Below are 11,810 nucleotides of genomic sequence, written 5' to 3'. Positions count from 1 at the left end.
CTTGATGACAGTTGCCCATTCCTGGCACTGCCTGCTTTCTGCTGAAACACAGCTTAGAAACGCGCTCTGTTTCAAACAGCAGAGGACGCTTCCATTCCTACAGCTCAGCCCTCAAGTCCTGCTGGCTACATTCCTCTCAACCATGTCAATCAAGATGCAGACCATGTGAGTAAAGTCTCCACAGCAGAACAGGACAGGAGCTGGCAGGCGTAACTGCTTTCTGAGGAATGGTGCAGCCATAAGGGAAGCTCAAAAGCATCTCTGACTCTTACGTTAACACCTCCTCGGCCTCAGCTCACTGCCATCTTTAATTTGTAGTGCCTGCAAGTCTGACCAACAGCTCTGCTTACAGGAGAAGCACAATTGGTTTCAGGTGTGTGGCCCTGAAATCTGGAAAACCCCAGTGTTTCCAGGTACAGCCAACACAGACCAGGATAGACGTCAGTGTGGCTTTCTGCATCTCGTGACTGCCTGCCCAACCAGGAAGGAAATGCACCCTTGTGTGGCTCCACTGAGCCCGTAGGGCAACTGTGTGTAAGTTGAGTCCTTGGAGATGTAACGGACAAAAAGTAAACCAATAAAAATCACCCAAATAATGATGATGGGGGCTGGAAAGGGAATTCCTCTTTCTTTATCTTTCAGATGGAAAATCAATGATTGCATCCAAGTTCCTTAGTACAGCTGCGGGGCCTTCCTCCGCTTGTATCTTGCTGCTCTGTGTTGCAACAGGAGAGCTGCTCTGACCTCTCCTCTCAGCCTGTGCCTCCTGCACGGTGAGCAGCTTTGTGGATGGAGACACCCACACAGACTTGGGCCCTGCCAGAGAACTGTGCCCTGCAAGGGAAAAACACAGGTAAGACGGAGGAGGAAGCAGCAGCACAGCCATCCCAGTTCTGCATATCTCTCAGAATTGCTCATCCAAGCCACTGGAAGAAGAGGAGCTCAAAATAACCGTGTGCTCAGTGGTATGCTCGTGGCAAAGGACACAGCCACAATTAAGAGCAACTCACTGTATCGAAAAAGGCAAACAAAAAGCGTAGAAAAACTAGGGGGCAGGGATCTCAGAAAGCTTCACAGCCACACTTCAATCAAGCTTCAGCTGCTTGCAAAAAATCTTAACAGCAGTGATAGTTTTCTCCATGTAAGGCTTGGACACTCTCATGACCCAGCAACGGGGCACAGTATTCTAACCTAAGCCCAGAAGCCTGCTGTCTCCTCGACAGTAATAGAATTTTCAAAGGTCTTGGAGAAGCCCTGGATTGGATGAAGCTGTCAGATCAACATCAAGCTAATGGAGGAAGGTGCTCACCTACTCCCTCTCCCAAGGCTGGTGTGGATTTGGAGCAGAAGAGGACATCTGCGTGGCTGATGAGGAATTCCACAACAGCTGACTGGGTCTGCAGCTCCATGCAGGCAGCTTCACTGGCGCAGGGAGATTGGCTCTGCTGGGATCTGAAGAAAAGGCAGATCTTACAAGTCATTTCCCCAAGATCATTTCCCCAACTCTGAATTTCTGTAGCCAAAAGCTGTCAAACTGGGCTCCGGAGATTTCCGCAGTGGGCAAACAGTGATGCCACTGACGAAATTATCCTGGATGATCAGGGACACAGCAGTCCCAGCTAAACAAGTGAGTAGAAACTGTCATCTAGAAATTGTTCCCCTGGGGTTGGAGGAGAGCAGAACTAAGCATCGTGTTGAAAAGGAAAAAGAAGTTTACCTTAAGAGGTTTGGAGCCCACACAATTGCTAAGTTCTTCGCGTCCATGTTTATCACCGAGCAGATCCCAGCCAGAGACACCAAGTGTCTCATTAAGTCCCATGGGGACAGTGCACTGGTGGTCAGCACTGAGGCAGACTTGATGACTTCCAAGAGGCATCTGGGGAACACAGAATCACAGAATGACCCGGGTTGGAAGGGACCTCAAGGATCATGAAGCTCCACTCCCCCTGCCTGGTAGGGCCACCTATCTTCCACATTTATTAGACCTGTCTGTCCAGGGCCACATCTAACCTTGCCTTGAATACCTCTACAGATGGGGGATCCACAACGTCCCTGGGCAGCCTGTTCCAGGACCTCAGCACTCTCCTAGTAAAGAACTTCCCCTACCAACCAACGTAAATCTTCCCTCTTTCAACTTAAAACCATTTCCCCTTGTCCTGATATTATCAGCCCTTTCAAAGAGTTAACACCCCTCCTGATTATACACACAGCCCGTGCCATCAAGGCCAAGCTTCTATCTCTTCTTGATTCCTAGTTCCATGGCGTGCACAGCATGCTGTGCTGCATGCACAGCACAGCTGTTCTGCAGAGGAACAGGGGCACCCAGTGACCAACAGCAGCCATTGTCTGCAAATACACAGCAACTTCTCAGGATCTGCAGCAACAATCTCCCCACACACTCCACTTCACACAGACACTATGACCCTGAATAGACTCAAGCAGCAGACTTAAAACAAGTCAGAGTTTTAGATTCCAGGATATTTGAGGGTCTATAATGTGTGAAATTCAGTTACACAACAGTGCCGAGGTGCCTGCGTTTCAAGCAACTTTCAGATCACAACCATGTAAAATAAAAACAAATTCAGTGCAGAAATAGCAAGCCTGTACCTTAATACCCATGAGATTATCCATTTTTTACTGCGTTCTGACTAAGTTCTAAAATTTGCTCATCCCAGTTCACTTCAACAAGTTCCACCAGTTCACGCAATGCAGTTCTGAGACCCTGTGTATGTTAGGCAGATAGAATTGAGCAGTGCAAAAATAATCTCTGACAGCTTTAAGAGCTCCGTTCTGCTTACAAACTCTCAGTCCAAAACTATCCTCAGTTTTAAGGAAATGAACACCTGAAGCAGTTGGATCATCTGCCATTTGCCCCATTATGCTTCTTGGCATCATGATTAGCACAAAGGGTTTTCTGCTGTCCTGCAGAAATGGACAAAGTCCTGCTTACAAATGGACCAAGTTTCAGTGTACAGCAGAGTTTGTACCAGACTGAAAAGCCACGTCATTCAGTTCATGTGCTCAGGTTGTTATGCACTCCCAAAGGAAACAGAACTAACTGTTGGATTCTGAAGGCAATCTGTGGGTTCCTACATTACCTCCTGATTCTGGAAGAGGAAATTCTAATAGCAAATGCAGAACTTTGCTCTTCGTAGACATGAGAAGAGCTGGCATTTAGTAACATTCATTTCTGGGAAATCAAATGATGTGTCTCTATTTTTACTACAGATAGTATAGGGAGCAGCCAGTTGAAGAACCAGATACAAAAAATCCGCCCATTGGCAAGAAAATACTTCTCCTTAAATTCTGTATGCTATCATGGTATAGAATCAGGCTACAGTGCCACATAGGCCAACCAAGCGTAGAACCAAATCCACAAAATACTGGCAGACAAAGCAGCAAAAACAGGGACAATATTCAGCAGACAGGCCTTTCTACCCACAGCTCAGCATGTTCTGCCATCCGAAAAGCAAGGCCTCTTGTCAAGCTCAGCTATTTCCCTTCTCAGTGTATTCTAGCACCACTGATACCCACTGGTATCCTCCTGTAGAGTCCCATCATATTGTCATCATCCAAAGGGAAAACCCACACAGCAGAGCATACAGCAGTACACCCACGCTCCAAATATCCGCCTCAAAAAACAAAAAGACAAGCTTACAAACCTGAAGCACCTCAAATGGCTTCCTGACAGACTGGATTGTCTGCCCTTGCCAAAGCCCACATATAGCCCATGAAAAGCTGGCTCTTTATCTCAAGAAAAAAAAAACCTTATCGTCCCAGAGAAAGCATATAACCCTAATTCAATTGTTCTTCCACTCAGCTTAGAGCACTACTAAAACCAGCATCTTCACCTTAGCTCATCACACTGCTGCAGTTCCTTTTACAAGGATTTCACTGGCAAAAATGAAATCAAAGCCGTCGCAAGGGATTTAGCACAGTTACGTGTTACTGGCTACGAGAGCTGTCAGCACAGTCACCTGTCAGGCTTTGCTGCTGTTCTCTTTATGTAGAGGCACAACAAGGTTCAGACACCTCACAGTGCAATTCTCACTTGGACTGTAAAGAAAAAGGAGGCTTGAAAAGCAATGTGTGGAAAACAAAGAAACAAGAATTAGAACAACAGTGGGGCCATGGCACTTGTAGGAATTGCTCCGCCTTTAACAGCAGAGCGATTCAAGAAGGATGAGGGCATTCCAAACCAGACCAGTTTGGACAGATTAACAACTGCAAGTAGTGGGTTCCAAAATTCCAGACATCTCTCAGTTTTTAGTACACTGTGCATTACAATGGAAACAAGTCTTCACCTACAACTTGGAAGCTAAAGACACGTCTGACAAAACAGACTGCACAAAAATGATGGATAATTAACAGAGCAAATTGCTCTTTCAAAAACTTAGTAATAGAAAGAGATCTCTGAAGCTGCTGTTCTGTAGAGCCCCAAAGCAGTCGCTTGAGGCAGTTCAGGATTAGCCAGAGACAAACCAGCCAGCTGTGTGAACTGAGACCAATTGCACTTTTCTAGTCTGTGGCCACTGACAGCTTCTGAGAGCTACCAAGCAATGCAACCTAGCAGAATTCAGAAGGGAAACCAAGAGAGCCTACCTGAGCTCCACTGCCTTTCAATGCTTTGTGCAGAGGGAAGGGAAAGAGGGGAAAACAAACACCGCTCTACATCCCTCTGAGCCAATAGACACTTTGCCCTGGATTAGCTCTGGTGCTGCATAAGCTGGGCTTCCACAGCATGTGTTCAGGCGGTAATCAAGGCCTCCCTGGAAGAACACAAAAAAGAGAGAGAAACGTTTGCTTTAACAGAGTTTATGTCTTCTGGTCATAACACTTCAGAAGCCTCAGAGGCTTCTTCTCCTCTGTATATTTTCATTCATCTTAGATTTTGCTTTCATTCAATGTGACCTCACTAAGCAAATATTGTCTAAGACCATGAGCATCACATGAATGTGCAGATCTCAAGCTGCTCACTTATCGAGTACCCTTGGCATGATGCTTTCTTTTCCTCAGCTGATCATCTCGATTGTGCCTGTTGATTGTGCAACAACAGCCTGTTGGTCTCGATTACCTGTGAGAGGCTCTAAATTTGGCCAGGAAAAATCATTTGATGATAAATAATTCTCTTGGAATCAGTAAGGCAGTCTTCCCATTCTTTCTTACCAGCACCCATCTTACATGTTAATAAAGGCTTCTGGAAATCAGTTTGAAGATCAAGAAACAATTCAGTTCAAGCATATGCAATCACAGGATTTGTACGTCACCTGCAAAAGTCATTTTATTCTATCCACAATCTCATCCTACATACAGATCCTTAGAAGGTTCCTTAGGCACACCAACCCCATGCTCCTATTACAGACCCTTGCATAACACAGGTGATATACCTACAAGATTATCTACAGCTTAGACTACAAAAACAGGGAGTCTAGCTAGAGAAAATAATCTACCTGTGCTTCTGAGCAATCTGTTAACCACTCTCACACAGTTCAGGCCATTCCAAACAAGATGCAATGACATGTCAGCCACAAAAACAGCTTGATTTTAGGGTGTTTGTTTGGACAAGCCCCTGTTGCATACGGTGGTCAAACATGCATTACTTGGGGGCACATTGTATTTGATTTAACACATCCTCTTACCTCTGGCTTTGCACAGAGTCCAAGGTCTATCAGCTTCAAATTGTCAATCAGCAGATTTTCCCGGTGGATGAGAAAGCAGTCAGGAATGATTTCCACCCAAGTGCCCAAGGAAACATCTTTTCTCTTCTTTTATTTCCTGCTGTAGACAGTGGTTCCCAGTCTACTCAAAGCTCGCTCGCTCTCGCTGTCTCAGAGATCTTCACTGACTGCTGGCAAGTTCCCATCTTCCAATATCCCAGGTGGGAAATACTAGCTTGTATCTGTTGGAAAGGACCTGGGGACTAGGAGGACAAGTGGTGAGAGACCACAGGCTGAATGCAAGCCAGCAGTGTGCTCTGACAGAAAAGAAGTACAACAAGATCATCAGCTGCATTAAAAAGCAGCACAACCAGACCAGGACAAGTCATTCCTGCTTCAACACTCATTGCACCACATCTACAATACTGTATCTGGTTTTTGGCCAGGAAGGATAACAACCTGAAACAAACTCTGAAGCAAGTTCTATGGATGACCTCCAGCCTGTGCAGGGGGCTGAAGCTCCCACTCAGAGAAGAGAAGCTGGGGAGAATGATCTTTGTTCAGAGTGCCTTCCAGTAGCCTTAGATAGAGGGATTTCATAAGATGCCTAGGAAAATGCTCGTGCTGTAATGATTTGCTTTACTCCGAGATACCAGCAGCTTACAAAATGCAAAGCTCTAACCTACTGGTGAGGAAATATTCAAGCCTTCCAGTACCTAACCTGTGCTTCAAGTCTTCAGTGACAGAAAATCCATTGGATGGGGCCAGAGGAATGCATCTCACCCCACACCCTCTGTATAGCCACCATTTGTTTAAAGGATCACTCTTCCTTGAGGCACAAAACTAGAGCAGGTTACACAACAGACTGACACCACAAGGGCTTCTCTCGAGATACAAACTGCAGCAAAGAGCATCACAAAAATGGGAAACCAACACTCAGATCAGATCTGTGTCTCTGCTCCGCTCATTAGGAGCATCATGTTTTACTCCCCTTTCAGAGGAAGATACTTCTTCAAGGATAACAAAATCCAGCTCAGCTACAGAACATAGTACCAAATAGCAATAATTATCTCACATTTCCTGTAGGGAAAGAATCCTAAGCACAAGATAATGAAGGATGTCTGAGCTTCAGCTGGGACTGAATTATTTTCTTCAGTGTCTGATACAATACAACGTTTTCATTCTAGAGAAACAATGGAGATAGCGCAGTGATGCTTACAGCTGCTGCCAGGCAGCGTTGTACAGAGCCACAGTCAATCTCAGCTGAGAGCCCAAGGAAGTGAGAAGAAACAGAACTAGGACAGCTGACTTAAACTGGCCAAAGGATATTCCATACTATATGACATATTGTGGAAGGAGTTTTGAAGGGGGTATAACTTCATGTAAATCTCTTCCACTACTAGGAGGCTAACTGGACACTGATTGGTAGGTGGTGAGCAATTGCTTTGGCATTCATCATAACTCTGAGGGAAGAAAAGACACATTGCTGACACATTGCAGCCCCACATCCCCCTCTGCCCCCCCACAGCCCCACACCCCCCTGTCCTCCCCGCACTCCCCATCAGCCCATCCCACCTCAGTGCTGCCTCTGTCTCTTCTCTCCTCTCCCCGTCCCAGCGCCGGCCTCCCCCGGCCTCCCATTGGGCAGCGGCAGCTCCGCCGGCTCCGATTGGCTGAGCCGCAGTGCGCGGGAGTGGCCGTTGTGGGGGGGGCAGAGGGGGATGTGGGGCTGCAGTGTGTCAGCGTCAGGAGCACAGGTGAAGGCAGCTGAGCTGTGTGAGCAGTTGTGTTTGAGTCTGGCTGCAGCTCTCTTAGACCCCACTGAAGGGCTGAGTGCCACTGGGAAAGGATCTCTGTGTGGAGATTGCTTCTACTAGAGGTAGTTCTATCAGACTGTTCTATAGAGCTGTGCAGGGGCTGTAAAAGGAGCTGAGGGGGACTGTAGGGGGGTATGGGGCTGTGGTGGGCCATAGGAGGATTAGGGGCTCTAAGGGGCTCTGAGGGTGTGTAGGGGTTGTGGGGAGCTATTGGAGGATATGGGCAGGTATGGGGCTTTAAGGGGTGGTGTATGGAGAGATAGAGGGTTGTGGGGGCCTTAGGGTGATATGGGGCTACTGGGGGCTGTCGGGGACTGTGGGGAGGAATATGAAGTTGTAGCAGATTGTGGGGGTGTAGGTGTGGTATATATATGTACATCTATGGGAATATACATATGGAAAAGATAGATCCATGTGTGTTCTGGGCTGCACTGAAAAAGGGGTGGCCAGCAGGAGAGGGAGGTGATTGTCCCCTCCTGCTCGGCTCTTGTGAGGCCCTATTTGCAGCACTGTGTCCTGGCCTGGGAAGGATGTGGAGCTGTTGGGGTGGGTCCAAAGGAGGGCCACTGTGATGATCAGATGGAAATTTGGGTGAAGCTGCCTGATTTTATGAAGCTATTCCTGTTATTTTCTTGGTGCTGTGTTTCCCAAATGAGTGGTTTCTGGCTGTGCTGCAGCACCAGTCTGCATGTGAACATCAACTCTATTCACCATCTGGGAAGATCACGACTTCCCTTCTCCCACCAGCACCACTGAATTACAGTTACTCTAAGGAATCCTTAAAGAAGGGTTTATAGCTGTCATGTTATCTGAAGTGCTTGGGGCATTCTGATGCTATTAAGCTCTATGTATTAACAAGTTCAAAAAGAAAAGGTAGGCATCTGATTGTTGTGCCAGTTTCTAAGTTATTTGGAAAGCTGTACCACCCAACCACTCCTTCTATTTGATGGAGGTGACAAAGCTCAGTTTAATTTCTGACTGCTGTTTAAATTCTGGAGTTCAAGCTGGTTCCTGGAGCAGAAAAAGCTCGGTAGCTGTCCCTCCTAAAAGCAGGCACCTCTGAGCAAAATATGACATCTCAATTTCTGATGGTAAGGTCAGGAGATCTAATTCCAGCGTCTAGCTTTTGGCTTCATGCTATGTTAGTGGGACCTTTGGCATCCAGCACTGGCTAACAGCAACTGACAGGCTGGTAACAGTGCACATCAAAGCAGTTATGTGTCAGGATGGGTCAGGAAAATTGTATGGCACTGAGATTTCCTGTCTTTGCTCTTTGCAGATCTAACTAGCTGCTGGAAGAATACTGTACGCCATGTTCACACCATTTTCAATGAGCTGGATGAGTCTGTTGTTGGCATTTTAATGCCATTGACCAGGCAGGCAATATGTATGGAGTATTTGGCTCTCTCTACAGTAATGAATATTTCAGTGTCTTCAACGTGTGGCTCATTGCTTCCATTTCAGGCTGCCCAGAGAAGCTGTGGATGCCTGTCCTTGGTGTTGAAGGCGAGGTTGGATGGGTGATGGGCAGCCTGAGCTGGTTAGTGGGCAGCCAGCCCATGGCAGGGTGTTTAGAACTGGATGATCTTGAAGGTTTCTTCCAACCCAAGCCCTCCCGTGATCCTATGATTCTGTGATTTCATTCAGGTTTATTGAGATGAGATGAGTTCTCCTAAATGCGCTGTTCTCCATATGATTATAATTGGAGTCTTAAATTATAATTGGGTGACTTAAAGCAGACACCATACCTTCTGATGGCCAAAATGAAATGAAATCAATCCTTTACTGTGTCAGTAGTCTGTTACTAGAGCCCATCAGGTAATTCCCAGCCTCCTGCCTGTATCAGTGGCTGCACACAGTGAAAAAGTCTGATGGGAATTTAACCTCTAAAATGTTCAGAAGCAACCAGAGGGTGAATATATTCACTATGCAAATACCTGCAGGAATAAGCTTGTCATGTATGTCCTCAGGTACCACAGTAGTTAATGGTGGGACTCAGTAGGTCATGCTGAAAGTTGAGTCTGCTGATCTTGAAGGTCTTTTCCAGCCTACATGACCTTATGCTAATATTTCTGTATTTATTTCTGTTCAGCTCCCAGAAAACCTCCCACCCAGCCCCCAGTTGACTCCGTGGTGAAAAATAAAACAGAAACCTCAGTGACGCTGGCATGGTCCCCTCCGAAGATGCAACCCCCATTCCAATCGATGGCTACATTGTGGAACCCAATAAACTAACTGGCTTCACCTGGGTGAGGTGCCACGAGTCTCATGTCCCCGTCCCAGAGTTCACGGTGAGCAATCTTTCTGAAGAGGCTGATGATCAGTTCCGAGTGTCTGCAGTCAATGCGCATGGACAGAGCCCGTCTCTGGAATTCCCAGGGAGCGTGCACCTTGGTAAGCACAAAAGCCCCAATGGAAATGGGTCAGTGTGTGCTGAGCAGCTGTGTTGGTTCCCTAAAGTTGTTTTCTTTGACTTGAAGTATAGTAGTGCATTAACACACCAAAGGCTTTCCCTTATTCCTAGTTCTCCTATCTCCTATCAACCTCCAGCTACCACTAAAGTGATACAAGTTCTGTTTCTGTGAGAGAGACATGAATATTATTATCTTTTGATATCTCACATGTGCAAGAGGCAGAACTTTCTGTAACAGATTTGAAGCATAGAAGTGCTTCTTCCAGCACTCATGCAAAGGGTGAAGTAGAAATGTACCTATGATTTAATCTTCCATCTCTAAATGAGATCCCAGACTTGCATCTAAAGAGCATTAAGACATCCATGTTGTTCTTCCTCAGAACCAGTCCTGGCTGTGAAATCCCCCCTAACAGCTGGTGAAGCTGTACCTGGAGGGGATGCCATGTTTACTACTGATCTTACAACAATGTGTTGCGGCACTTGGTACCTCAGTGGTAAAGTCTTACAGGAAAGCGAGAGCTGCATCATCAAGAGAACCCAAACTACTCACAGCCTAATCATAAAGAAATCACCAAGAATGATGGTGGAGCAGAAGTGAAATTTGTTGCTGAAAATGTTGATGTCAGCAGCAAGATGAGAGTGAGAGGTATTTGCTTTGATCCTTCTCCTTTCCTCTTACAGTCAAGGCATAGTTGCTGTGATCTGATGATTAGAACTGGGGCTGCAGGCATTCACTGCCTGTACCAAATACCTGAAATTGCATCCCATGGACTGATGTGAGTCCTGGTAATGACCTAAACATGATAGCACAGAGTGTAGGGTAAGCCAATCTACCCAGCTGCTTGGTATCTGAACCAGATTGCTTCATGCCAGCTGATGAATGTCTGCAGTTCACAGCTATTGGCCAGTGCATTCAGTCACCAGGTTTACCACTGCATCACCATAGAGCAGTACTTTCAGCTCCAGGTTCAGACAGCCTTTCTGATTGCACTGGAATAATTTAGAAGTAGGGGAGCAATCATTCCAATAATATCAATCAGCGTTGCATGACCAAATATAACAAATAAACATTCGTGATGGGAGGAGCTGTTTGTCACTGGGTGGAAACCTCTGCAGAAGCATGTTTAGAGCATTCTTAATCAGTAGAAGGAGATGTTTGGTTGATTTTTACTTAGTAAATCTGGCAAGAAGACCAAATTAAATATCTTGAATTGCTCAGCACTGACATGTAGAAGAGACCTGTGACGAGTCACAGGGATGTTTACTTAGCTGTCATTCCATGGTGGGCTTTTTCTTACACAGATGTAGGGAGAAACTGAACTTTCCCACGCAGGTCTCTGTTTTGCTGCAGGGTTTAGGTCTGATCTTTGAGATCCACACGCTGGGCCTTGATTGCAATAAATGAGAGCCCTTTGTTTGCTCCAGTGGAAGACTTTCCATTTCTGCAGTACCCTCTGCAGAAGACACAAATGCAAATGCACCTTCTTCCCAGCAACAATTGCCTTGTTCTTTTTTACACTGAGTATGCATGAGGCTCTTCATCATATTCTTCTGGCTTGTCACCCTTGTTGATCCATGGAGAAACAACAAAGCCCTAGAGTAGTGTATGCACTTTGGCATTGGAGAGCTTACTTAATTGCTTCTTCTCAATGAACAAACTCCAGAGAGGCATGGAGACAGCTCCAAACAGAATTGAATAACGGGACTAAACTTATGGAGAGCAGAACTTCCTGCCAAGGCTTGTCAGCTAGTCTTAATTTTGCTTTTCTTCTCCCTCTTTGTCACGTTAGCATAATATTTCATACTGGCAGGTCTGCCCTCAGAATTAACTGGCACAGGCTACCCAGGGAGGTGGTGGGATCCCTGGAGGTGTTCAGGAACTGTGGAGATGTGGCCCTGATGGATGTTATCAGGGGGCATGGT

At 46.2% G+C, this 11,810-nt stretch overlaps 1 protein-coding gene across 1 annotated transcript; it reads right to left on the bottom strand.

Moving 5' to 3' along the window:
• Positions 1-220: 220 nt before the first annotated feature.
• Positions 221-4,947, bottom strand: LOC146754915 (rho GTPase-activating protein 32-like). The gene is made up of 4 exons (XM_085526541.1): positions 4,603-4,947; positions 1,718-1,876; positions 1,310-1,452; positions 221-834 (listed from the first exon to the last, which is right to left on the bottom strand). Exons 2-4 carry the CDS (start codon positions 1,807-1,809, stop codon positions 632-634), a joined length of 438 nt encoding a protein of 145 aa, XP_085382667.1. The 5' UTR covers positions 1,810-1,876; positions 4,603-4,947; the 3' UTR covers positions 221-631.
• Between the last annotated feature and the right edge of the window lie 6,863 nt (positions 4,948-11,810).

The sequence above is a fragment of the Coturnix japonica genome, chromosome 37 (genome assembly GCF_054131305.1).
Source record: "Coturnix japonica strain WE chromosome 37, WE-NBRP24, whole genome shotgun sequence".
NCBI classification, from domain to species: domain Eukaryota; kingdom Metazoa; phylum Chordata; class Aves; order Galliformes; family Phasianidae; genus Coturnix; species Coturnix japonica.
Note: the sequence above shows the minus strand (reverse complement) of the source record. Positions and strands in the feature narration are given on the sequence as shown.